This window comes from Daldinia childiae (genome assembly GCF_008694065.1).
Source record: "Daldinia childiae strain JS-1345 chromosome Unknown Scaffold11, whole genome shotgun sequence".
NCBI lineage: Eukaryota > Fungi > Ascomycota > Sordariomycetes > Xylariales > Hypoxylaceae > Daldinia > Daldinia childiae.
Genome location: NW_022984652.1, coordinates 15,926 through 41,918, shown reverse-complemented (window position 1 = coordinate 41,918; position 25,993 = coordinate 15,926). Strand labels below are relative to the sequence as shown.

General features: G+C 44.1%; 6 protein-coding genes across 7 annotated transcripts; 1 reads left to right on the top strand and 5 right to left on the bottom strand.

Annotated features, from left to right (window-relative positions):
• Nucleotides 1-2,722: 2,722 nt before the first annotated feature.
• GL218_08014 (Nascent polypeptide-associated complex subunit beta) lies at nt 2,723-3,373 on the bottom strand (the record flags this gene model as incomplete). The annotated part of the gene is made up of 3 exons (XM_033584803.1): nt 2,723-2,964; nt 3,065-3,238; nt 3,313-3,373. The coding sequence occupies 3 exons, from the start codon at nt 3,371-3,373 to the stop codon at nt 2,723-2,725; spliced, it is 477 nt and encodes a 158-aa protein (XP_033440958.1).
• Nucleotides 3,374-4,221: 848 nt separating this feature from the next.
• GL218_08013 lies at nt 4,222-7,203 on the bottom strand (the record flags this gene model as incomplete). 2 transcript variants are annotated; one of them, XM_033584802.1, is made up of 1 exon in its annotated part: nt 4,222-7,203. In XM_033584802.1, one exon carries the CDS (start codon nt 7,201-7,203, stop codon nt 4,222-4,224), a length of 2,982 nt encoding a protein of 993 aa, XP_033440953.1. The 2 variants fall into 2 exon arrangements, with proteins under 2 accessions (XP_033440953.1, XP_033440952.1); XM_033584801.1 differs by having other exon boundaries at nt 4,222-4,797.
• A 3,384-nt stretch (nt 7,204-10,587) lies between these two features.
• GL218_08012 (D-lactate dehydrogenase [cytochrome], mitochondrial) lies at nt 10,588-12,690 on the bottom strand (the record flags this gene model as incomplete). Its single annotated transcript, XM_033584800.1, has 5 exons — nt 10,588-10,961; nt 11,066-11,464; nt 11,517-11,735; nt 11,894-12,305; nt 12,388-12,690. 5 exons carry the CDS (start codon nt 12,688-12,690, stop codon nt 10,588-10,590), a joined length of 1,707 nt encoding a protein of 568 aa, XP_033441095.1.
• A 6,326-nt stretch (nt 12,691-19,016) lies between these two features.
• GL218_08011 (Polysaccharide monooxygenase Cel61a) lies at nt 19,017-19,766 on the bottom strand (the record flags this gene model as incomplete). Its single annotated transcript, XM_033584799.1, has 1 exon — nt 19,017-19,766. One exon carries the CDS (start codon nt 19,764-19,766, stop codon nt 19,017-19,019), a length of 750 nt encoding a protein of 249 aa, XP_033440954.1.
• Nucleotides 19,767-21,672: 1,906 nt separating this feature from the next.
• On the bottom strand, nt 21,673-22,695 carry GL218_08010 (uncharacterized protein; the record flags this gene model as incomplete). Its single annotated transcript, XM_033584798.1, has 1 exon — nt 21,673-22,695. The coding sequence occupies one exon, from the start codon at nt 22,693-22,695 to the stop codon at nt 21,673-21,675; it is 1,023 nt and encodes a 340-aa protein (XP_033440955.1).
• A 1,870-nt stretch (nt 22,696-24,565) lies between these two features.
• Nucleotides 24,566-25,471, top strand: GL218_08009 (NmrA-like family domain-containing protein 1; the record flags this gene model as incomplete). Its single annotated transcript, XM_033584797.1, has 1 exon — nt 24,566-25,471. One exon carries the CDS (start codon nt 24,566-24,568, stop codon nt 25,469-25,471), a length of 906 nt encoding a protein of 301 aa, XP_033441082.1.
• Between the last annotated feature and the right edge of the window lie 522 nt (nt 25,472-25,993).

Here is a 25,993-nt window from a genome sequence, read left to right as displayed (position 1 = left end):
GCGCTGAGAACTTGGTTGACTGCTGTGATGTTAGTAGTTTCGAGGTGATTTTGGTTGGATTATGTTAAGAGGACGAATTTCGTAAATGTCAAAGTTGCGCACTTGTGTGGGCTGCATGACTAAGCCCCATTATTTTTTTTGGCCTTTAGGCTTTAGGGTCTCGCTTGATGTGGCTTAGTTGGTGGAGTGTGGCTGGTGGGGGGATGAGCAAACAGTCCACTATGTAGAGCATCTATTCCAAGGTTCCATTATTGCAATACTTCGCTTGCTGCATACTATATACGATATTTACATAGTCTCCTAACTCTTCTCACTTCGCCGACTTTACATTATATTTAGAGTCTCTCGACTTTGATTATATGTTTTTGTTGGTTATCATATTCTTATAATTGAAGTTATTTGATAAATCTTTTAAATATGGTTGCTTTGTTGGATTTACCATCCAAGATTCAAGATTCCGAATATATTCCAATGTCTGTCGCAGCAGATGAGATCGCTATTCTAGTACAAAACCACTATAATTCTCTTCCAGCAAAGAGGAAACCACTTATCAGGGGCAGCGGGATACGTGAGTGGGTACCTTTAGCTGGTATAGTGGCTCAAGGTATATTATAACGCGGCCCTCCTCCAGTCCATTCTACATGTAATTTTAGTGTTTTCAATGGCAATTTGTATATAGAGATATCAGGTCCTCCTAGACTAATACCTAGTAATAGGACAAGATGGTGAACTGAAGTGTTTAGCTCTCGCGTAGGTCAGCCTCTCAAAATCTCTTATTTCCCAATTAAATTCACCTGGCCGTAGTAGAAGACCTTAAGATCTGACATGGCGCCGGTCTAGAACAGGCATGAAATGCCTCCCTTCGTCCAAAGTATCGCAAGCACGAGGGAACGTACTGCACGACTGGCATGCGGAAGTGCTAGCTATACGGGCATTTAATCGCTTCGTACTCGACGAGTGTAAATTATTGACTCAGGGGTGCTCGTCTGAGTTTCTACGATGGCGGACTGCCGATGAAATAGCTTCAAGTTCCTGTGATGATACTCAAGCAAGAGAACTAGAAGGGCAAGGAAGCAGATGGTGTGGACAGCCTTTCACTTGGAAGGAAGACATTCTCCTACACATGTATTGTTCTGAGGCACCTTGTGGCGATGCAAGTATGGAACTAATAATGGCGGCTCAAGAAGATGCTACGCCATGGGAACCACCACCAGTAAATCTTGCCGACCCTCTTTATACTACTGATCCCTCAACCTCCCTACCCGGCCGCGCCTACTTCTCCCAATTAGGTGTCGTCCGGCGGAAGCCTGCACGTTCGGATGCGCCACCTACGTTGTCCAAGTCGTGCTCCGATAAACTAGCTATACGGCAATGCGTCTCGTTGCTCTCATCCACAACCGCAATCCTGGTAGATCCGCGCCACGTCTTCATACATACCCTAGTCATGCCAGAATCCCGGTACTCCGAATCCGCCTGTCGTCGCTCTTTTTCCTCTTCCCCTATAGATGGACGTATGAGAAGTATGGCATCAGCGGAAAAACAAGAGCAGCTAAAGGGAGAACAAGAATCTCCTTACACTTTCCACCCCTTCGCCATCAAAACAACATCATCTGAATTCGCTTTCTCCCAGCGGACCGTAACCCAAGCTACCACCATTAGCATCAACCAAGATGACATTACCAATAAGCAAAAGAAACCGCCCGCGCAAAAAGTGTCAGCCAGCAACATCTCCACAGCCTGGACGCGCTCCGGCCTCGAAGAAACCACACTGGGCGGTATCTTACAGGGGCGGAAGCAGTCTGCGGCTGACGCACGAGGGGCTAGCTTCGCTTCGAGACGGAGAATATGGGGACTTGCTGTCGAGGTAGCCGATTTACTTTTACTAAGAGCGGGGGACGAAGGGGGCGAGGCAGAACCTGTAAATACATCTGCCATTGCTAATATACGAAGGGCGCTTACCATGGAGACGTACGGCGAGATGAAGGACTGTGCATTACTAGAGCCTCGAAGGCGAGTTAAAGACAAGGTTAGAGTCGAAGCACTAAAAGGATGGGTAAGGAACCTAGGCGATGAGTCCTTTAACCTGTAGATAGTTCATATCATAGACATAAGTTGCATAAACACAATCAAGAAACGACACGTTTACAGCATATTTCTTCTTATTTCGCACAAGCAGTGGCATCGATTCCTCACCACCACGCCCTGCGGAGGTATCTAAGGCAAAAACCTGCTAGCAGAACCTGGCGGAAGAACGAAATACGACTAACGCAAGCTGCTACCGTAGGGAATGGGAAATGGGGGGAGGCCGGAGCCCCTCGCGGACCCTGAAGCCAACCACCCAGCCCAGATTACCTAAAATGATGATGATGTGACGACGATGGTGGGCAAGGGAGGGAAAGGGGAAAAATCCCACCATCGCCCTTAACTGATTGCAAAAGGACAGCTACCGAGGAACTCCCTTTCCGACCTTTCCTCCTTGCACGCGAGAGAGAGAACATGAGAGATTGAGAGAAAAAAGACCACCATCAAACCGGATTCGACCAAATGCCCCATATTCATTCCCATTATTTTTGTTTGCGCTCCGTTCCATTATGTTATCTTTCCGCGTACTTTATTTTCGTTTCGTAAAAACGAAAAAGGGGTGGTAGGGTGGTGTTGGATTGGGAGTAAGTCTGGTATCTTTGGTCCTCTTGTAATAGGTGTGCCGATTAAAAAAGGTCGTTTATTCGACCTTGCTCTCGAAGTTCTCGCCGGCGACCAAGTCGGGGATGTCGTCATCGTCCGCATCTGCGTCCGCCTCCTTAGACTCCTTGGACATGCTCTGGTAGCTCTCGGCCAGTTTTCGGAGAGAAGCTAGAGAGTCGGGTCCGAGCTGGTTTAGGATGCCAGGGACAAGTTCCGTAAGCTCCTTGTCCTCACCAGCGCCGTAGATAGCGAATGTGTTAGAGGGAACAGCAGCGTGAACTAGTAGTAGATATTAGCAAGTGATCTTTTATACTTATTTCTTTGTTCTCTTTGTACACATATATGCATATAAGTATTTTAAATTTAAAAATAAACTCACCCTTAGGAGCGGAGAAGTGAATAACATTTCCGTCACTCTTGAACATGTTGACTTCTTCGATAGCCTGGATAGGCTGAGTGTTGAGCTTCTTCAGGGTAGCCTGTAGCTTCTTGTCGTCGTTGGCGCTTCGAGCAACGTTCCGCTTTTGCTTGTGTCGCGGGGTTCCCTTTCCACCTGCGCACCACAAATATTTTTATTAATGGCTTTGCTTTTTTAATAAATATTAAAAACTTGGCGATATTACGTACCGGTACGCGAAGGCGCAGCACCGCCGAACTTCTTCTTAAGGATCTCCTGCACGTCGGCCATGGTTGTGGGCAGAGATATCTCTATTCGGGTGTTCGGGGTGGAATGGTTGGTGGGTTGAAAGAGAGCAGAAGGGCTAATAAGCTGAGATGGATAATGGTAATGGTTAGTTATCGTAGGTATTTTGTTGATGAATTTTGGTGCGGGACAGCTTAATAAAATACGTTTATGATAAAAAACAAAACAAGATTGGATATTTACAGAGCTTCAAAAAATGAATATACCAAACTTACCTCAAAATGAATTGCGATATTTTTTCCTTGATCGTTAGAATATCGTAGCTCTATCAATCAATCAATCATCAATCGAGGGGCGATGAGGCCTGAAAGTTGGGGCGAGTCGGCATTGGGAAATTGTGCGTTGCCAAGACTTTTTCCTTTTTTTTCGCTTGAGGATCAACCCTCTTCCGCCGCACTTACCTTAGGTTACGTAGGTAGTTACTTATTAACTTTGTATGTACCTAACCGTATACATATTATGGTAGCTATATGCATTTAGTCATTCACCTACGTAGGTACCTCATGCATTTATATGTATTCATACACTCCGTGCACTGACAGGTCAAAGATATGTATCTTGATGCTTCTTGTCAACTTTATTTTATTCAAGCTTCTTTACAATGGGCATTAGTTCAAATCGAGAATGCACTGCTATATTATTAAGTCAGGAGACAGCAAACTATGGTGCACAGCTACTTCAGCTAATTATCTAAAACCACTTTGCGTCTTCCTGCCTCCTGATCGTGAACACATCGCACATCTCCAACCTCTCACAGGTCAACTTTTTTTTTCCATTATTTCTCATACGGCATCCTAACACTCCTAATTTGGGCATATTCTCATGTAAACTACCTAGTCAGTCAGTTTAGCCAGAGCATCCATACCCGTATCTTCGTCCTCTTCCAGCTCCACTAGTTCCTCGTGGGTAGTGGATTGTTCCTCGACCACTTCTGCGACTTGGGTCGCTTGAATGCTTTGACCAGTATATAGGCCTTCAACGTCATCCGTTTCGTCCGAGCCACTGATACTGGCGCCAATGATTCGCTTAAACTCGTCATCGTCGTCTGTGTAGTCATCATCTAATAGTGCTGTTGTCGGCTTGGGTACCTCCTCTAATTCGAATTTGTCCTTCGCCATGGCTATTCGACCTAGCTCGTACTCAAAAACCCACGGGAAACTAATCAACGGCATCGAATACATCCTTGATTCTGTCTCTCCGACGGCTGCTGGCACTCGCCTTAGTGCGATCTGCACTTCTTCCCACGTGACGCGGTAGGTAGCTGCTACCACGGGATATAAGGCGTCAGGATCTCTAGATCCCGCCAGCTTGATGCAAGCATCTCTGAAGCGTTCTCTATGGCTCGTCATTACTGGTTCCATATTCTCTTGCCGCTTGTATTCGCCTCCAAGTCGGGGTTTGGACATCATAAATGTTGACCAGGCTTCAAATTCAGTTTCAATGTCATGCTGATTCATGATCTGTCGCATGGCCTTATCATGTTGTCTCTTTATCATCCTTACTGTTTTTAATAGCTCGTATTTTAGCGAGTATCTACGAAGAATTCTCTGGTCGAATGTGCCGTCCAACTCCGGGTTGAATTCAATCTGCGCCACTTGGTCGTATAGTCGACCAAGAATCTTTGTCGAACGATATGTTCTGCTTGGTGCTTTCTCCATAAAGTGCGGATAGTTTTTGGGTCGTAACGACGCTTCCAGGTAAGCTTTCTGTCCAGTCTTTGGGTAGTCGACGGCATTGGAATGTAAGCGTGCCAACTCGATGCACTGCGGGTCCTTGGGACCATCGGTCAATGAATCACACTTGGCCAAATGGGCGTGGGCAATGGTACTAAGCGAGTCATTCTTCATGTAGCTGACGAAAAATGAAATGAGATCTGTTAGTTTTACGTCACGATCGAGTTCTTTTGGCTTGAGATTTTCTTGTTTCATAGGGGGGTGATTCCACTCCGTAGGTATAAGCCGAGGATCCCATATCACAAAGTAATCGTCCCCGTCGAGATCTCCCCCGGAACACATAGAGGGAATATCGCGATCTCCAACCGTGGGGAATACAACGACGTCGTGGAGGTGTCTTAATGCCGGAACGTCTACGGCCTCCACTACTCGAATATCTCCAGGATGGAGCGATGGGTTCCGCCCGAGCACGCATATTCCAGTTATAACGGTGTATTCACCTTGCTCTCCTGTCCTCACACCCGTCTTGGGTACTTGCAAGAAGATCTGTGGCAAGGTATTCCGGTCTTTGCTCTGGCTAAAATCGGTTGCATCTGAATGACCTCGCAACGTACGAGTCTCATCTGCGCAGCCAAAAACAAATGCGCCCTTATCGACCATAATACGAGCCTTCTCGCGAAGTAATCTCATCGACCAGGCTCGCCAAATGTGTAGCAGGATCATGAAAAAGGGTTCTTTAGTTTCCATGAACCCGTCTGCAATCATTTGTGCCATTATTGTGGTTATACCATTCTGATCAACGTATTTGCTAAGTAATTGCATAGCAAATTCGGCATCAGTCATTGCACGCTCGTAGTCGGCGATCTGCTTCTTCATCATCTCCTCAAAAGCCTCATCTGGCACGCCAAGACAGCTTAGAATAGTAATAGTCTGCCGATTTAAGGATGCGATAGAAAACCTAGATGTCTTGATAATCTCGAGGCCCTTTGAAACTGCGTTGAACTTATTCTGCGATGGTCGTAGGTGAACCTCGTTGAAAGGCACATCGGGCCATTGCACTAGAATCCCCTTACTACCCCCGAGCCTAAACTGGAAAGCGGACGGGAGAGTTTTTGCGGTCCTGGTCATGTCAAGATTCTGCATGAGGAACTTGGCACGGCTAAACGCTATTTTCCCAACTCCATCGGTGAAGCACCAGCCGTCATGCTCAATGTCATCAATGTGTACAATTGCTTGGCCGATTGGCGATGCTTTAGGTATCCTCGTTGTCGAGAAGCATTGTCCAAGCCGGGAGGCATACTTAGCTACAACTCGAATGTGATTAACATCGCCCATCCAGTTCCGGATATTATCGCAGGTTAAAAAGTCTGTCGGGCAGAAGAAGTAGGCGCCGTGCTCTCGAAATTGAGAGTTCCCAGTGGCAAGATACTGAAAATGACGGCCGCCAATCCGTATACCGTTCTGCAATGCTCGATGTACTCGATTGAATAGAGCATTGTCTCGCGTAGTATCGGGATCAGAGTAAATACGACCCTTGATGAGCTCATCTGTGAATTGAACACGTATAAACCGGTCTTCGTAGTTGGTATACTGACGCAGAACGCGGTTTGATGGCTCTGGTGCTGGGCTACTAAGATACATTGTTGTAGGTGTGACCACTACTTTTCTTACCCATATGCAGTGTCCTGGGAGTGAAATCTCCGGGTAGTGGCTCATCGCTGTTTTGTCTTCAAAAAGCGACATCGGATCGTATATTCTCTTCTCATCAAGCTTGTCCCTGCTCTCAACGCGGTTTTCGACGCGAGACTGTAATGTATACGTCAAGAGGTCTTTTGCCCTATCCCGACGTCGAGTTCGACCTCTCGAGAGGTTTGCTAGCCTTCGGAGAAACTCGGTAGTAATGTTAACCTCGTTGAAGATACCCTGAGAGATGCACGCTTCAAGCTGGTATTGGACGTCATAGGGAAGATAAATGTCTTCAACGTCGGCGAGGAGTGCCAAGCTAGCTTTAGACGTGTCTATTCCAGGCTGTTGAGGTTCAAGTGAATCCCAGAAGCTCGGTATCAACGATGGAACTATCTTGATATCATTTGAGCTTTTGTGATCTATGACAATGTTGAATTCCTGGAGAGCTGCTTTCATTTCCTCCCATGCAGCGAGGGAAGACTTTTCGAACAAGAGCCGGTAAGTAGTCCACCTTCCAATGTTAATGAACTGGTTGGCTTTGGGTAATAGGACGGGTTCATCTCTGAACCATGATGTATCATAAGTAATATCAACGATTCGATGCCAGGCATCCCGTTCTTCTTTCCAAGTGTTCTTGTTGCTTGAATGTGAGTCGGCGTAGTCACATCTTCTATAGAAAAGGGGCGGGTTAGGTAGATGGATAAGTAGAGCCCATGTGTTCTCATTGATGTCTATAAAGACGATCTTCTTGAGATGTATAAATGGAAGTTTTGCTTTATATTGTAGCGTATCTTCCATCTTCCCAATAGGTGAAGGGTGTTTTATGCTAGGGTCTTTACGACGCGGATCTGTGATGCTGCATGTAAATGCGATTTCTAGTTTTTTCTGATACAGATCAGATGCCAGAGAAAATTTACCGCGCATGTTGTTTTGGATTGTTTGAAACGGCATCAGTTCATCCTCACGCGCAAGCACCCCGAATTGAAGTGCAACCATTGTAATACTCGCGAATGGTGGGTAACTACGGTTATTGGAACCAGGTATCAGTCGTTCCCGTCTCTCTTTCTCAAGCTCAACTCTCACTTTGACTGATTGACCTTGAATGTCGAGTGACATAGTATTCTTCCAGAATTGCTGATCAGGAGGAGGTGAGAAGCGAATACGGGCACTTCCTTCTCGAGCCCCGTTATTCTTTTCAAAGAGCTCGATAAACACAATATCCCCGTCCTTCTCGAAGCAAGACCATAGGTCATGTGTGGTAGTAGTGGGAGGGAGGCCGCGTATACGGAGGCTAATATCAGTCCACGATGACCACTGTGGCTTAATGGCGAGAGTTTTGGTTGGTCGGAGAGCCGCAGACCCATATCTGGGATTTGGCTGCCCATGACGTCTTGGAGTAGATGTTACAGGGTAAGATTGTACATCTGTACTACGAAGCGGTTGTTGACTTTGATGAGAATCGTAGGCTGGGGGGTTTCTTTGAATATGATTATAGGCTCCTTCTGGTGTCTGAATACTGCCTCTAAGGAAAGAAGAGACATGTGGTTGATGAAGGCCTGAGCCTCCACGGGATTGAGGAGCTTCATGAGCCATTATACTATGAGGCTTAAGGTGAAACTACGACTAGATCATGTTGAAAACTACATGTAAAGTTTATTGTTAGCTGAAGTAGACCATAAGATCGAGTCTTTGCCCCAAGAAAGCAGTAGTTGCTGTGCAAATGGGTAGTAAAGTGGGAATGATTGGAGTGGAAGAATATTCAGAATTGAAAGAGATGGCAGATGTGTTTGGTGAAGGCTGTTTGCTAAGCAACTGGGCTTCGTCAATAGGATAGTGATAGAAAGATAGTGAATAGGTGTGAATGAACTTCGCAATATACTCACACGGGATGTCTTGTTTGGTTTAAAGAAAGGATTCCATCGAGGTACCTAAGTTATCTGTAAAGAAAAGAAAGTTGAAGATTGGTAGACTTTAGGTTGAAAGCTCAATAGAGATGATAAAAAAACACTTGGATGAAGGCGTTTTGGTGTGATGTGTAAATCAGGCATAAGAAGGATGCTGTCGCCTAAATTATTGAATACAGACTACTAGTGAGTAACTATTTTCTGAACCTTCCTTCCTTAAACTCGTCTACAAGCAAGTTAGATACCTTAGTACATAAATGTAAATATTGTACCTGAGGCATATGCAGTTTCCCCGAACCGAGTTGGCAATTACCATGATGATGCAATAAGACGAGTAAAAATAGGTGTAGGTACCTAAACTTGGGTAAGGTACAATGGACTAGGCCACACCTGCCTTGAATGTTTTTCTAAAAGTTGGCATCAAGCATGGACTCCACTCAGTTGTAAACTCTTGTTTGGTATCTGAAGATGTATCTTAAAAGTACCTAAGGCAGGTAGATTTTGCAGACTGATACTCTTTGAATTGTTTCCACTCATCACGCAAAGTATCCTGCATGTAGCCGAAACGTCGCAGACCGCTTGCTCACACGTATACCTTCTATTCTGAATTTTCTCTTGGTCTAATGACTCACATCGTTGCTAGATACTCAATCGAATAAAAATCATCCCAGAATCTTAAAATATATTGTGTTCGGACGATTTGTACGACCAGTCCTAATCTCCAACTAGATACCTTACTACCATCATATACATAGATTACGTAGGCATTTAATTTATACTAACAATACTAATACTTCGTTACAATCAAGCTATCACATAGGCAGGGGCTATATATAATACGGATATGCATATTCTGTACATGCTCTCAGGCAATCATATTGGGGAATATTGTCAGGGTAAAGGGCCTACAATGGTTTATCTACTATATAAAGGCATTACGCGCCCAAGAAAGAGAGTAGAAGTCGGGCATTATTAGAATAATATATTATACCTTTTGGTCAACCTATCCTAAACCTTTACCCGATGTACGACATTGATCAATTGGGTATAAATTCCTTAACAAATATGTCGATTTGATTTCTTCTAGTGAAGGAACTGAGTCAAGAGAGAACACGTGTAGGGAGGTACCTATATATCCTGGAATTTTGCTCGATAATTGCTTGATGGTTTTCCAAGGCTTCGTATCCAATGCCGATGAGAACGACTACTTAAAGAAAGGGTCACAGATCCTTCAAAATATTAGACACCATCCGAGTACCCAAGTATCTCGGGGAAAATTAGTAGTAGGTGAATCAATTAAAATAGAATAATTAAATGGAAATAACTATTTACCATCTATTATATACAGTACGATGAAAGAAGGCACTCGAGATCTTGAGCACCGAGAAGTGAAACCCATATCCACTTAGGAGTTCTTGGGTATAAACTGCACCTAAGATATGATGCTACCAACGGGGGTTGTCTATCTATCAAACGGGTGATACGCCCTCAATGACAGTCATTCGTCTAATTAATTCCTCTAGAAATATTCCTAAAGGATACATCTAAAGACACCACTACCATCACTACCCTAAGTTCAACACAATGGATAAATATTTTTTTTTACAAAGGAGCTACATATATCACGTTACTATTCCACCAAGTTAGAAACATATAAGTAATACCTCTAAATATAATAATAAATAAAGTCGTATTGAGACTCAGAAAGACACTATTGATACTATCTCATGATGAGGTATGCAAGATCCTGTTTACCCGCTACCTTAGGTACCTTACCCATCTAATCAAACCTCCAAAAAGGGACAAGCAACTTTTTTCTCCAATGAACCATATGCAAAATATGCCAGCAAACTTCTTCCATGTCTTATCCTCTCATGCGCCGGATTGTGAGACCATTTCCCCCTCACACAAGAGATTAGAAAAAAGGAGAACGATATTAAGGGAAGTCCATGATCTTGCCCGGGTTCATGATCCACAGGGGATCAAGCGCCGACTTGATCTGCTTCATGACGCCTAGAGTGTCTGGGCCAACCTCTAATAGGAGCGAGTCCTTTTTGCCCCAGCCGATAGAATGCTCGCCCGTACAAGTCCCCTCCATGTCTAATGCTCTCTTGACCATGTTTTTTACGCACTTTTCTACTTTATCGAGTTCATCTTTTTTTGTCCGGTTGTAGATAATGCTCTCGTGGAAATTACCGTCTCCGATGTGGCCTAGAATACTAGCGAATAGACCTAAGTCGTCCATCTCCTTTTTGCTGACTTCGATGATGTCTGCCAACCTGCTGAACGGGACTGCGACATCGGTAGACCCTGTGAAATTTTGTTAGTGAAGGTTTAGAATTTTTACATCTTACGGTAAGCGATCGGGAATATTGACACGTCTAAAGAGCTAGAAACGAAGAGGCGTAACTTACAGACTTCCTCGCCCTCCTTTCTCAAAGCCAGCATTGACCATAGAGATTCCTTTCTTGCCGACCACAGGAGCTTCTGCTCTCGGAGATCCTTGGCGAATTCGAAGTTGCTGCCCTTATTGTTCTTGGCAATGGCCTGAACGCGGGTGATATTTTCCTTTACGCTGGTCTTTGTCCCTGAGAATTTGAAGAAGAGCGTCGGAACTTCCTTCCATACCCGGGGCGCGGTCGCTCCACCTAAGTTGACGACTTTCATTTGGACCTCGTCCATGATTTCCATGGCTGCGATGGGGACGCCGGTCTGCATGACCTCCGCCGCCGCGGAAGCGGCATCACGAATTGTAGGAAAAGTTACCACTGCCACGGAGAATTCCTCAGGGACGACGGCAAGCTTTAGAGTAGCTTACGGATTGTTAATGTTTATATTATAAAAAAATGGAGGATCAATGCTTACCTTCGGTAACAAGGCCTAAAGTTCCCTCGGAACCGACAAACAAACCGTTAAGGTTGTAACCTGCCGAACTTTTCCTTGGACGTCTCCGCGTCTTGATGACAGTTCCGTCTGCCAAGACTACAGTTAAGTTGATGACCCAATCCTTCATCGTCCCGTATTTAACTGCGTTTGTGCCAGAACAATTGGTACCAATCATGCCACCGATCTTGGCGCTTGGGCCTAAAGTTAGGGGTTTAGTTAGTCTCCTTTTTTCGCGAAATTTCACCTTGAGAGTGAATGCATGTGACATAGGAGATGTGATCATCCTAGTAAATAAATTTCCTCCATCTGGTATAGAAATATGACGAAAATTCACTCGAGGTGCTAAGCTCACTCACCAGGATCAATGGGGAAGAAAAGACCGCTACCCATTCTGCTTAGTTGATCGTTCAGATCTTGCCAACCAATGCTTGGCTGGACGACAATATCCATATCGTCTTTGTTAAATTGGATAATTTGATCCATGTACGCGAAATCAACGCTGATGCCGCCGAAAGGGGCCGAGAAGTTCCCTTCCAAGCTCGAACCTCCCGAATAGGGGATAATGGGTACCCGGTATTTATGGCAAACTCGCGCGAGGATCGATACCTGGTCTGTCGAGCGCGGATAGACAACCGCAACCGGTAAGCCATCCGGATTCGTTGTAGACCATTCGGAATAGCCATGAGCCAGAAGGTCTTCTGGATCTGTGCTTATGATGTCTTCTTCCTCACCATTTTTGGCAAGTTCACGACGAATCTCTTTTAATGCCTAGAAGAAACTAAGTAAGGGTCCTAGTGGAGTTTATATCCTGACACACGTCTATCTTTCTGAAGGTAATATATAGACTTACGTCTTCCATCTCATCCAAAGATGCGTATTGAGGTGTTGGTGTCTTGCTATCAAAAAGCGTGACAGTACGCTTAGGAGGTCCTTGGAGTGTTGCAGAAGCAAGGCCGAATCCTAATAGGCTGGCGGTGGCTGTCAAAGCAAACACGGAGCGCCCGCTCCACCTCGTCTGATGATATGCCGGGTTGGTCCACGCTCGTTCGGCGCTGGTCCCATTTTCACTGATAGGCTTCCTCAACAAGCGAGAAGTGTGAAATGTTCGTCTCCAAGCGCTCGGAAGACGCCCGGCAAATTGCTTAGTTGACATGAGTCGCGGATTTATAGGTATGAGATTCACGAGTGAATAAATTAGGACCCACGCATCAGAGAAGGTGACCCTGATAATTGAAGGAAGATATGGTCGATTAAACCGAGACTACGGGCTCTGGAGAAGTAATAGTAGGTCCCTTGTGGTCGGGCTGGATCTCAGACACGACCTTTCTATTCCTCTCTTAGGCAGAGACGCCTGGAGGTGAGTTTCCCGCTCGGATCTGGAAAAAGATTTTGCCCAGATTCTCGATTGGTGTTTAAGCCGTCGGACTAGAAGTCAAGACTGCCTAAGGGGGTATTGACGCTTAGAAGACCCTGGATAAACCCAAAAAAGGAAAGCCGAAATCGAGTTTAGTGGGCGGGGGTAGCCATATGGATAGAAAGCAGGCAAGAGTGGGCGTGTTTATATCGTCGTCTTGGTCCGGGAGGAGTACGGTAGATAGAATCGAGGAAAGTAATGAGAAGCTCTTGAGAGCGGCCTGGTCAAATAACAAAATATAGTATTCGGTTGGGGCGAACCCCGAAAGCAGCTGAAGCGGTGCGGACTAGCCGTGATGGGATTTATAAGTGGAAGTGACTAACTCTAACCGTTCCTATAAGAGTCACGTATGTCCTTCTCTAGACTCAGTGGATGCTAGTGAATATTTAAGTAGGAAGTGAACGAATCCTTGATGCGGACTAGGATATCAGAAGCGATCAGGGACCCAATCACGAGATAAAGGGGTTAGTTACTGGGTGCTTTTGAGGCACTAGATGTAGAGAAGAGTAGATGCGAGTAATAAAGACTAATATAGTTGCCAGTGACTACTAGCAGAGAGGCTCGGGAAAGGAAGGTGTTTAGCTTCGGCAAGAGAAGTACACTGGTAGCGTCGAGTAAGGCTTTATTAAGGAGATATAAAGGACCTACGTAAATGTAATACATGGACGGCTGGCTATGTGGGAGCTAGTCCCACGATGGGAAGCTGGCAATACGTTCATGCCACGCCACGCCATGCTATCCCTGGTACTGGGAGAGTTGGCAGTTGTAAATGGGTAAGAAAAGGCCCACAAGTATGTTGACGTTAAATCCCAATCGTAGTCTGCGCTACCAGATGGCAACGAATAAGGATCAGGGCCAGCCTAGACAAGGGGGGCTAGAAGGTGTGGGAGCAAAAGAACGTGTTAATGTTACTAATACAGGTAGTGTAAGTATAGGAGAGGGGCTAATCGGTCATATGGCTTCTTGCTAGATGGGAAGCTGATATAGCTAGTAGTTGAAGAGACGTTGGATATGCTTAAAGATGATGAAGTGCAAAGAAGGAAAGGAGAAAGAGGAAAAATAGTTTGTTGATCCTTTGTTGTAGCACATCCCCGGTCCGTGGGGTTCGTCCCGCTAGGTACTGCCAGGGCAGTGCGGAATATTGTCACGAACTACATGTAGGTACAATCAGCTGCATCTATACGTATTGTAACGTATTAGTCTTATATCATTCGTTGCCCATTGTCTGGTGAAGAAAGGATTTTCTTACCACGTTTAGCCCAGTATTCAGGTTGGGTTCATAGGAGACGGTGTGAGCACCTATGCCGACACGGTTACCCTGTCTGACCTTCCAATTATATATGGCCAGCACGCGACTACTCGTCAATTTATTGGCAAAGAACAATCTGGATGCATGATGAATAGCCTCTTCGTAAAAATAGGACCTCGGAAGATCTAAGCTGCAATAATATCGATTGGAGCGTTTCAAGCTACCACTCTCGCTGTGAGACAAGCTGACAACACGGGACGGGATATATATGAAAATAAGTAAGGTATATATAAGCGGGACAATATGTTGGTTGGTTAAAATGAGGATATACGTACATTATGTTCCACACCACCATCTTCCATAGCTTATTCTAGGTTAAGGGGAAATAAGAAATGACAATGTCAACGTACTCGGTACGAAATTCAGGTGATACAGATGTTTGAAAAATAAATAATGAGGGGCTAGAACTAAGTCAAGACCGCCATTTTATTTTTCTAGTGTTTTTGATGAGGGGTAAATGTTCAAAACCTTCGGGATGCAATTATCAATCCTTGGCCGAGGTGGATACATCAATATCCCACATGATATCTTACACACCGAGTTGCATGTTCGCTAACTAGTTATATCATATTCTATACTTGATTTTTCTTGGTATATGGTAAGTAATCGAGCTTCTTAACTAGATATCTGTAATTGATTTAACGGGATCTTCGTCAGCTTTTCAGCCCTGCATGAAACGTACTTAATAAGTGTAGGAATGACATCAATGGTCATCACAGGGCCAATATATCTTCTAGCTCGAGCAAGCCTCACCGGTCCATAGGAAGTATGTATCCCTCAAATCATATTCATCATCCAACTTCTATGGTCGACTTTATTGCAGCGGCCGTAGGTCTAAGAACGGAGCCTCTCGTGATCGGCATCTTCCCGGCTTACTAAGTACATTCAAGGTCACCATATATTGGCCGGTATATGCCCTTATAGATGTGGATCCTTTTCTCTAGACTTCGGGATCCAGAACATATTTGGTGGAAAGTGTCGTGGGCGGTTTCATCGTTTCATATATGCATGACCTGGTCCAAATACGACCTGGAAGCTATAGAAGCAAAACTTGTGCGTGGCTTATGATTAAACGTAGAGTAAATGACGATGTATTTTCGCCTAACATGGCATAGCTTACGATAGAGTATGACCGACCTGGCTGTAGAACTGTAGATGAGAAAGGTCACGCGGATTCATTTCATGAAAGGTACCGCCAGGGTGTCGGGAAATGGCTCAAAACTCGGCAGTCCCTAATACTTCCACTGTGACTTTTGGAAAAGATAGTATATGCTGCTCTTACTCCTTTTTCTTGCTGCCGATGCAGGCTTTGAGTGATGTCCTACTAGCCGATAGGGGGGACATCCTAAGGTAAGCTTCTACTTGCTGCGTCAGAGCCAGACATGACCAACCATGAATATAATGAATTCAATGTATGGCCTATGGTAGAAGGGCAACAATTCTGTGTTGGCATAAGCCGGCTCGAGAATAATGGATGGCTCTAATGGTAGGCAGCCTAATTTCTTGACTTTCACCAGGTTGGCGCGTATCGTGGCTGAAATTTCGTCACGAATTGGTCACAGCCCATCACTGTGTAACTACAGCATCAAACCACAATGGGTAGACAGTATCCCAAGCGATTGTGATTCAGGCTAATTCTAACCACGGTGATGCTTATGAGTAAAGTATCCCGGAACTGGGGAGTCTACCCCAGACTATCCATTCGGGTCGCCACATGAAAACCTGGAGATGTTATGGGTAGTCTTTGACGCTTGCTAAAACAAGAGTATTCGGGCCCACCGACCTCCAATGCAGTAGTAGCTGTTAGTAATAGCTCTATAGCGAATTTTCAAATCCTCTTAGAGCAATAAGATCAGATGGTAGTTTTTACAGGGACTACCTCATCCAAGTTTAGCGGCAGTGGGGGTTACGTTACCTCCTGTAGGTATCTTTCGCATTTAACGGCGGCTTTCAAAATATGTTGACTGATAAGAACTTCAACGTTCACTTCTTTCAGTAATCATAGACAAGAGAAAGAAAAGAGCTGAAAAAAAAAACCAATGTAGGTAAACAAGTAGAGCGATGTGTCTTTGGAGCATATTAGTGCCTGAGGTTTGACTGGACGTTTGGCGAGATCTTCAGGAGTTATGGGTGATAAAGGAACATTTTACTTTTCGTCACGGTTGGATATCTTACACACAGCTCACCAGTTGCAACCCATTACACACACCCTAACATCACGCTTATCGCCGGCTGAGAAGTCGAACGATTGGTCCAAAGATACATGTATAGCTTAGTACACTTAGTACTACGATTGTCATCACTATACGCGGAATGAGAGATGTTGCCTCCGAGGCGCGGGGAGAGAAAATGCAGTTATGCCAGATAGAGGGCGTTGAAAGTCGGTCAGAGTCAGGTAACAATCGGGCCGCAGGCCAAGCAAAGGACAGAAGGAAAAGTCCATCTTCATGCAGCTTTTCCCTAGCTCGATTTCAGGAGAAGGCTACAGCTTTACACCAGAAAAAAAAAGATACCGGCCTCTTTCCCTATGCTCTCTATAGGAGCATTTCGCATGCAGTATGAAAACGCGTAACACGCACTAGCTACCACGGATGCGTCTATGTCGGGACGGAACGTGCAACGATGTTGCCCAGACAAAGATATTTACTTGATTCGATACAGTATGCATAGTGTATAATGCTCGAACGGGAAGCGGTAGGCGATACTTGATCAGGGGTTATAACTTGCATACCGAAATACTACTCTGAGTTCCGAGATCTCGGTCCCTGGCGAGAAATAATTGGGTGCATGTGTCAACTAAGCGAACCAAGGTCAGTGCTAGAGAAGTGATTGATCAATACATACCACAAGGAGGACTAGCGACTATCGCGACCAGGCACAACATAAAGCAAAAAATCTGTCGCAAGGAATTCTCGAAGCTAATGCCATATTTCAGAAAGGGTATTATAATACGCGATAAATACCCCCCGCGGACTTGACATGCTGCTTGATCCCTCGGATATTCCGGTGAAGGTGATGATTGGTTTACCGGTGCTCCCGGCCGATCATCTAACTGCTTATGTATAAGTGGCCGTTATGTGGCCGTTATGTGACCCTGTTACAATAGGTAGGTACATAAGACGGGATATGAGGCTGACGTAGATCTAGGTTGCTCAAGATATGTGATAGGAGAATAAAGACTAAGAGGTGTGAGTTGCGAATTGCGGAAGACAATCGGTGATCGAGACTCGGCTAAAATTCGGCTAGAGCCGAGATATTTCAATAAAAGAGATATACCCCGCCAATATTTTAATATGCATATATCCATAGGTCAGCTTCCCGTTGAAGTCATCGTCACCCATGCAAAAATTACAAAGTTTCTAAACTCCAATTTATTATCAAGATCTTCTCTCTCTCTAAACCCCCATACTCTTCCCCCGCGCGTACATAGAATATGAGGTCACGATAAGTACCAACAAGACATAGAAGAATTATTCATATTAATATTATATCATACCCAATTTCTCATACATATTCTCAATTTGATTAATACAGACCGCCTTTTGACAGTCATCATGCCTGCATACTATACCACACCCATTCACCTGCCTCAATACCCAATCTCATCTATCTACCAAGGTACTGTAAGTCACACGACTCATACTACTCACGCGAATCACTCAACGAGATTCGCTTTGTTACGTACCCAATATAAACCCCACAGGATACAAGGTATCAGCGAAGAATATACCCATGTCAACCTGTGTCTAGTTGTGACATGCATGCTGCCCTACGAAATAGACGTTCTTTTTTCCATATGCAGACTACAGTAACATCCCGTCCCAGAAATTTCTAGCCCTCTAAGTAGTAATCGGCCGGAAATCCTTCTATTCAGCGCATACCTATGTCATTGGTTACTAGATATGTATTAATAAGCTAGTCTCCTAAGACTATCAGCTCAGTTCAAGTTTACTACTATAGTTTTACCAGTAACTGATGATATTGCCACAACGTAGCTGTTTAATGAGTATCTCCAAATCAAACGCTATGTAATATATATATATAAATGTAGTAATAGTAGTAGTTGATTATATGGGAGGTTAGGTTTTAGGTAACCCCCTGATGAGCATATACAAAGGCCACATCTATCAGACTCGGTTACCTTAAACCCACAGACTTACCTGTTTAATAGACGCTAGACTACCTTTATAACATTGTAGGAATATATTGTCATAATAGTAGACTAGCCCATCCCAGTAGTAATATGTGTTTCGATACTAGGCATAGCCGTGTGCTTCTGTACCAAGAGATTACGGTTGGCATGGTTGAAACCTTGCAGCATATACGGCGATGAGTGATCGTATATCAAACGGAGGGCTGCCATAATTAGAGGCAAGAAAGCTAAATGAAATAGTAAATAATATTCATGTGACAAGAAATGACGTTGATGGAATATGGGAGTTTAAAAGAAAACGATTCTATAAATTATGCAACCAAGTTTAGCATCCGCAATCACACGATTTTTATGTTATACGATGTTCATATTATAAATATATTAAAAGAGTCTGCATTTGAAATTATTCTTCAAATGATATCAACTATAATATCATATACTGATTAGTTAGAAACTTATCCCACGAAGTTTATCCACTGCATTTGCCTCTCAGCCTCGTATTAGAATATAAAGTCATAGCCCCCCGTAGCCAGCTCAGATTTTCTTACAGAACAACAAAGTTGCTTTCATACTTCTTACTCCACATTGTGACGCCTTGGAACTTTATGAGCCAGTCCAAATACTACTAGGGCCCGGTACAGGGTAACTAGTGATCTCTCCGTAAATATTAAATAAAATGCCCGGATCGTTCTCTTTATAAAACTTGGTAGCGGGCACGCCGCCGCTAATAGACTTAGATCCGGCACCCGTAACGTGTAGGTTGATACACTGCGGGTATGCCTGAGCGCCATCAACGTTGGAGGCACCATGGAGGGCAATTATCTCGTGGCGTAACACATAGTGACCTGACTTTAGGGTTGCCGGAATCTTGACCTGCCACTTGAATTGGTTCCTTATCAGATCATCCGAAGCCCAATCGTTGCCAGATTTCCAAGAGGCCTGTGCAATCTTAACAAACTTCAGGCTTTCCTTCTTGGCTTCAGCGCAGCCGGCTGTGCCGCAATCAGCCAAGTAGTCGATGATAGGTCCTTTATGGCTGTCTGGCCACGTGAACCACTGAAGTGTCAATGTGCTACCCGCGGTTACGTCCACATATGCCTGACCCGGCGTGGCCGCTTTGTGACAGATGATGTCCGGGTTGGCGAATGATTCGGGACTGACGAAACCGATATCTGGATTATCCGCTGTCCAGCCTGGGATGCTTGGTGGTGGATTTTGAAAGCGGAAACCTGGGTCCCAGCCGGTATAGTTCTTGCCATTGGCAACAATGAACTGCACAAATCCATGGCAGGATGCGCTTGTAATAAGTGCACCGATGACTGGCAACTGCTTCGTAAATACGGAAAGTAACATGTTGGGCTATGTAAGTTGGTGGAAGCTAGTAAGAGATGAATAGTTTGTCTCTGACGGTACTTATATCTTCACATTTGGTAATATTAAGGCGTATTCGAATAGCTGGAAGTAACTGGTCCGTTTACCGAAAAGGAGCATGGCTAAGTAGCATTAAATAACTACCGAATGGTATTTAGGCTGTTGACAGCTCAACCATCGAACGTTGTAAAGTCTTTTTGCTGTGGTCTAGTCCAAATATTCTAACTAGGCTGAAGTCGTGTGAGAGCGGTTACTACTAGATTATCAATACAATGTAACGCTTGGTATCTAAATAAAAGTTTATGTGAAAGAGTTTACTCCTTGGCTACCTATATTTCAAACATTACCGACAAGAAACTAAGACTAGCACAGATAGGCTTGTTAATACAAGCTGGGAATCATAATTATAGGTTAAAATGACGATATAGCATTTAGATTGCTCATTCTATAATTACTACGTTTACTCTCGAAGCTTGAAGTAAACTAAAATGGTAAGCTATTGGGTGAGAATATTTGGGTAATTGACGTTACCTCTCTTTGAAAGTCGTAGTAGGTTAGCCTTTGGACTTTACTTATATCCACAAGGTGGCTACTTCGTAGATTGTTACATTTCCTGTTAAAAAATCACATCTCATGGCTGATACGAAAGAATTCTTCCAATATTCTAAAAACCTTTACCTTGGTTATTCTAAATGTCAATAGTTTATAGTTTTCGTATTCTTGTCTAGGGAGGGTTGATTAAATCGTCTACACCGTATATTTAAAGCACTGACTTTAATCCTTGCCATATCAGGTACCGAGGACCTAACTGTAACTAGTTTAGTTAATCATGAACTTATCTAAAGAAGATGAGATAAATGGTACGGTAAAAAGATTTTTCATAATAACAATAGATTTCCAATTTCAACGCGTATACATTGTCGCATCTCACATCCAATTTGCCTCTTAATAATCGTACATATCAAGAATCCATAACTTTCATTGATTATCAATGATCATGTCGGAAGATGCTCTACCCTTATCGACTTGGAAATGGCAAGAGACGGATCTCGTAGCTCCTGATGATGAGAGTGTAGACTTTGGCAATCCACTAGAGCTTACCAGCTGGATTGTCGATCAGGTCCGAGCCTGTCCTTACAACGATGCTCGTACTATAATAGAAAGCCAAAAGGTATGTTTATTATTGATCAAGCTTGTGCAGAGTAGTGCTCATGATAGGTAGACCATCACCCGCTTAGTTGAACTTAAACAACTTCGGGAGAAGGGTACAATTATCCAACCTAAATTTCATCTTGAACGACAACAAAGAATGTCAGCTATGGCAGCTTTCGTCACGATAGATAAAGTCAATTTGGGCTCGTGTCAACAATGTTTACATAAAAAATCGCGTGGTCCATGCGTCGAGTGCGTTGCCGGTGACAAGGACTTGTTCAATGGAGCTTGTACAAACTGCCAATTTTCGAGTACGGCTGCGGCATGCTCATTTTATGAAGGTAAAGTTTTGACGGCCCCTTTTAAAACCCCCAGAAGCTAATTGTCGCAGGTAAAAGTCGAAAAGCTAAGAAGCGAAGCTGTTCGACCTCCGACGACAACCTCCCTAGCAAAAGATTTCACATAACCCCCGAGGTGCTAGATGATCTGACAACTCGCGAGCTTGAACGCTGGCGAAATATGATTGAAAACGAACTAGATATACGCAATCAGCCTTATTCTCGCTAGGGAGCGGCCACGCTCTTAACTTTTGGATCTCGCAGCCATCGGCACCTACTAATAAATTATTTCCTTCGATGGTGAAATCAGTTCCTTTAGCTAGCTTAATCTGTTGGGTTTTATGAAGCCAACAATATCTATGGTTCGTGTAACGGATGCTCAAGATGGCGACTATTGTTTATGCTAAATCGATCACGACCTTGCCTATGTGATTCCCGCTCTTGATCCGCTTATAACCCTCGTTATATTCCGCAAACGGATACACTCGATCGATAATCGGCCGCACATGATGTACTGCCATTGCTCTGAGCATATCCTCGAAGTTCGTACGGGAACCAATAGTTGACCCCATTACAGTGAGGCTTCGACTAAGAATGTCAATCGGAGGGAGGCCGCCGCCAAAACCGCTAGCGAAGCCGATCAGACTAATCACGCCGCCAATTCTGGTTGATGCGGCTGATTTAACGATCGTCTTCTCTCCTGCGATATCCAGGACTTTGTCAACACCCTTGCCGTCAGCGAGTGCGAGAATCTCTCGGTCCCACTCGGGGTGAGTACTGTAGTTGACTACAGACTCGGCGCCTAATTTTCTCAGCGTCTCGGCCTTTTCATCGGACGACGTGATGGCAAAGACACGTGCGCCAACGATCTTTGCGAATTGCAGCGCGAACAGCGAGACGCCACCGGTGCCTTGAATCAAAATGGTCTGTCCAGGCTGGAGGGGAGTGGCCATATTGAGCGAAGTCCAAGCCGTAACGGCAGCACAAGGCAGGGAGGCAGCCTCAATGTAGGACAGGTATGCTGGAAGGTGGACAAGCGCATTTTCGTGGAAGAGTCCATATTCAGCCAACATCCCATCGATACGGAAGCCGACGCTTTGTGCCTGGTACTCCGACATATACGGCCCCCCGACCCAGTGCATAGTGCAACTGACAGCGACACGATCGCCAACTTTAACTCGCGCAACATCTTTTCCCACCGCAACTACCTCACCAGCACCATCCGACAGAGGAACGACATTTGGCTTGGTTGATGCGGGGTAATTGCCTTCGAGCAAGGCAATATCGCGATAGTTGAGCGAAGCGGCTTTTATCCGAACCAGGACTTCGTACGACTCTGGACTAGGCAGAGTATCTTGATGTAATTTTAAAGCTTCTTGGTCGCCTTTATTGGTGACCCTGACGACTTTTCTTTGCGTCATATCGAAGTGAAAAATATGAGTAAAGAAAGATGACGAAAAAGAAGTCGAGAACCTACATTCTATTATATTTATATGTCAACCTTTTATATGTCTCTGAGTCTAACCGTCATACTATGTAATTCGGACATCTGCGGAACTTGGCTTAGGAGTGATTCGATTGATGATAAATCATCTAGACTCCCACTAATGAAACCAATAAAGTCCACCATATCTGATGGACTAAGTGGGGCTCTCAATTTACTATGTACCGGCTTGTCCCCAAGCAACATCGAACATTGTCAGTTCCTATCAATTTCTGTGTCTCTGCTGTTCGTACTCCATCTTTAAGAGATACGATATAACATCGCAACCACACAGTTGTATAATGCATTTTAAGCTACTGTTGACCCGCTCTACTCTTCAATAAAATAGCCCCCTTTTGCCACTATTGACACTTGAATCTCCTTTACAGCTTGTGGTTATAGTCGGAGTTTGAATACTTCTGCTAGAAACAACTTGCTAGAAATTCTTCATCGATGCCCCTCCTTTTTTATTCTGCAAGACTATTATCTTAATACGCAGGTTAAAGCTCAGACACCTCGCCCAGGTCAAATGTTAGTCATGGTCCCTCGGAACGCCTACCGTAGTAGAAGATATTCAAAGACTCCAGAATATATGTCTCGTCATTACTAAAAACATATATTCAAGCTTGCTTGAGTACCGGGGCTACTTCGGTGTCATGGGTAGCTGCTACACAGTCATCGAGACTGTATCCGCGAGTCCCAAATCGCGTAGGCGTCTTGGCCAAGAACTTGCTCTAAAGCAGTCCAAAGCCAAACTATCTCCGGTATGATAGATGCAATAAGACTGCTAGCAACTGGTTTTATTTAGTCATTAAGGCTGTATGAAGCTTTTGTCATTATAACCTACTAGGTATAACCATGGTAGCCCCTATCCTAACATTAGGGCATCCGGAATGTTTGGAGATACTATAAAGAGAAGAAGTTTTCTAGACTGCGGCCAACTAGGCATCGCGTATAATTAAGCATAGCTCGTTTCCACGTGCGTCGGAAAGACCAGAAAGCCAATGAGGTTACTGTCGAGCGTGGTTCAATTGCTTGGTTTGTATGACAGCGCGGTTCTTAACCTTGAGTACACTTTCGTAAATGGACTCGTAGCTGAACCGCTAGCTTTAGGCATATCATGACGAGCATTTTATACCAGCACTTCTAAAGGTAGCCGTTCGTAAAACTGTCAACATAAGAAGCCGAGGTGATAGAAGGGTAGGTAACTTCATATTCGAACTTAAGATTGATGGGACAAGAGGATTCGGAAGCAAGAGGGGATGGAGATTTATCCAAGCACGGCGTGACTCTTAAGTTTCTTTAGTAACTAGTCGTGATTAGTTAGTTATACGAGTCGTCTAAGCTGTTGAAGTTGTTACGTAATATTATTCGTCTGATACTTGGCGCAATGTAAGCTGCATTCCATCACCACCGTCTATTCGAACCTAATAACTTCTCACCCGTCGCATGTTAGTGTATACGATGATGCGTCTGCCTAGTACATTTGAAAATGCTGACAACAAGACTCCACTGGATCTACGAAGCTGCTATATTTCTTCCCAATCATGAACATTAGCGCTCATTTGTGCCTTGGTCTCATATGCCTTAAATACGCAGCCAAGGCTTGGTTCGTGAGAAGCTTCGATGATTAATAATTCGAAGAATGATAGAGATACTACTTGATTTATAATCAGCTATAATATGACTCTATATTAGACGTCCTTCGAGTTACGAATTCATGATTAGGCATTCAGCAATATATTCTAAAACAATACGACTAAAGTTATTCTTACGATTTCCACAGTATATTATACCTCCTATTCAAGATGTCCACTTTCCTAGTCACTCTCGCTACTGGTCAGCAAGGCAGAGCAACAGTCGCGGCTCTGCTTAAAGGTGGTACCAAAGTACACGCGGTGGTCCGAGACCCAACCAAGCCGGCCGCCCGCGAGCTTGAAAGTCAAGGCGTCGTCTTATTCAAGGGCAGCAACGACGACATCCACGTATTCCGCAACGCAGCTAAGGGATGCAAAGGTATCTTTCTAAATCTCAATTCGTGGCCAGACAACTCGAACCCGGGTCGACAAGCGGCAGATATCCTTCAAGCTTGCAAGGAAGCCGGGGTGGAACACGTCGTAGCCTCTACTGCGGGATGGGTAGGGAGTAAGGAAAAATGGGATAATCCTCTCAACAGGAGCGAGTGGCTGAGGGGGTTCTGCAAGAACGACGCGCTTGTCGAAGACGCGGTTCGTCACTCAGGAATCAGGTATCTTACGATACTTCGTCCTTTTTGGTTCCATTCGAACTACCTTCCGCCGGCTGTTCAAGAGTATTACCCAGAACTGGTAAGCAAAGGAGAAATATTCCACTCGTTTAAGCCAGGAGCTATTTTCCCACACATCAACGTGGATGACATCGGGCGGTTCGCAGCCATGGCGCTTTTTGATCCAGCAACATTTGACGGAGAAGAAATCGAATTAGCCAGCCAGAATCTCACAGTAGAGGACGTAGCCGATGCGATTCAAAAAGCTACAGGAAAGCCCATTACAGTTCGAGCTCGTACACTCGGAGAAACAGACGACACAAATCCGATTGTATCATGGCAGCTCTGGGCTAATGCGGTTGACTTGACAGTTAATCCGGAGGCACTTGAAAAGAAATACAAATTCCGCTTTACGACACTCCAAGAGTATTTGGTCCAAGAGAAAAAGCAGCTAAATATTTTGGCATAAGGTACAATTAGCTGCCTAACGGTACAAAAGAGCTAGGACTAAGATAGTCTATACATAGTAAATAATATAACTTTAGGAGTACGTTGCTGAGATGAACGAGGTGTAATAAAATACACTACGCCTTTTTCTATCTGCTTATATTTGCAATAAACAAGAGTACAACTGGCCTCATTCCGCTTGGATAACTGATCCAAAAGTTTTACTACTCCAGCCAGTTCTAAACCTGGCCTCCCCTAACTATTAGTTTTTTGGCTTTTTACGTAAAAAGCATTTAAATTTGGTATAGTTTTTGCCCCATTTTAAAAATGTTAGGAATAAAAAGCGTTTATAATTATTTTAAATATTTCTTATTTAAAACCTATTTAAATTAAATCTTATAAATTTGTTAAATAGTTGTATTAATTTAATAAATTTATTTATTATTTTAAAATTATTTTGTTTTTATTATGTTATTATATATATATAAATTAAAATAATTTAAGATTAATTTTAATAAAATGGTTAAAATTTATATAAATTATT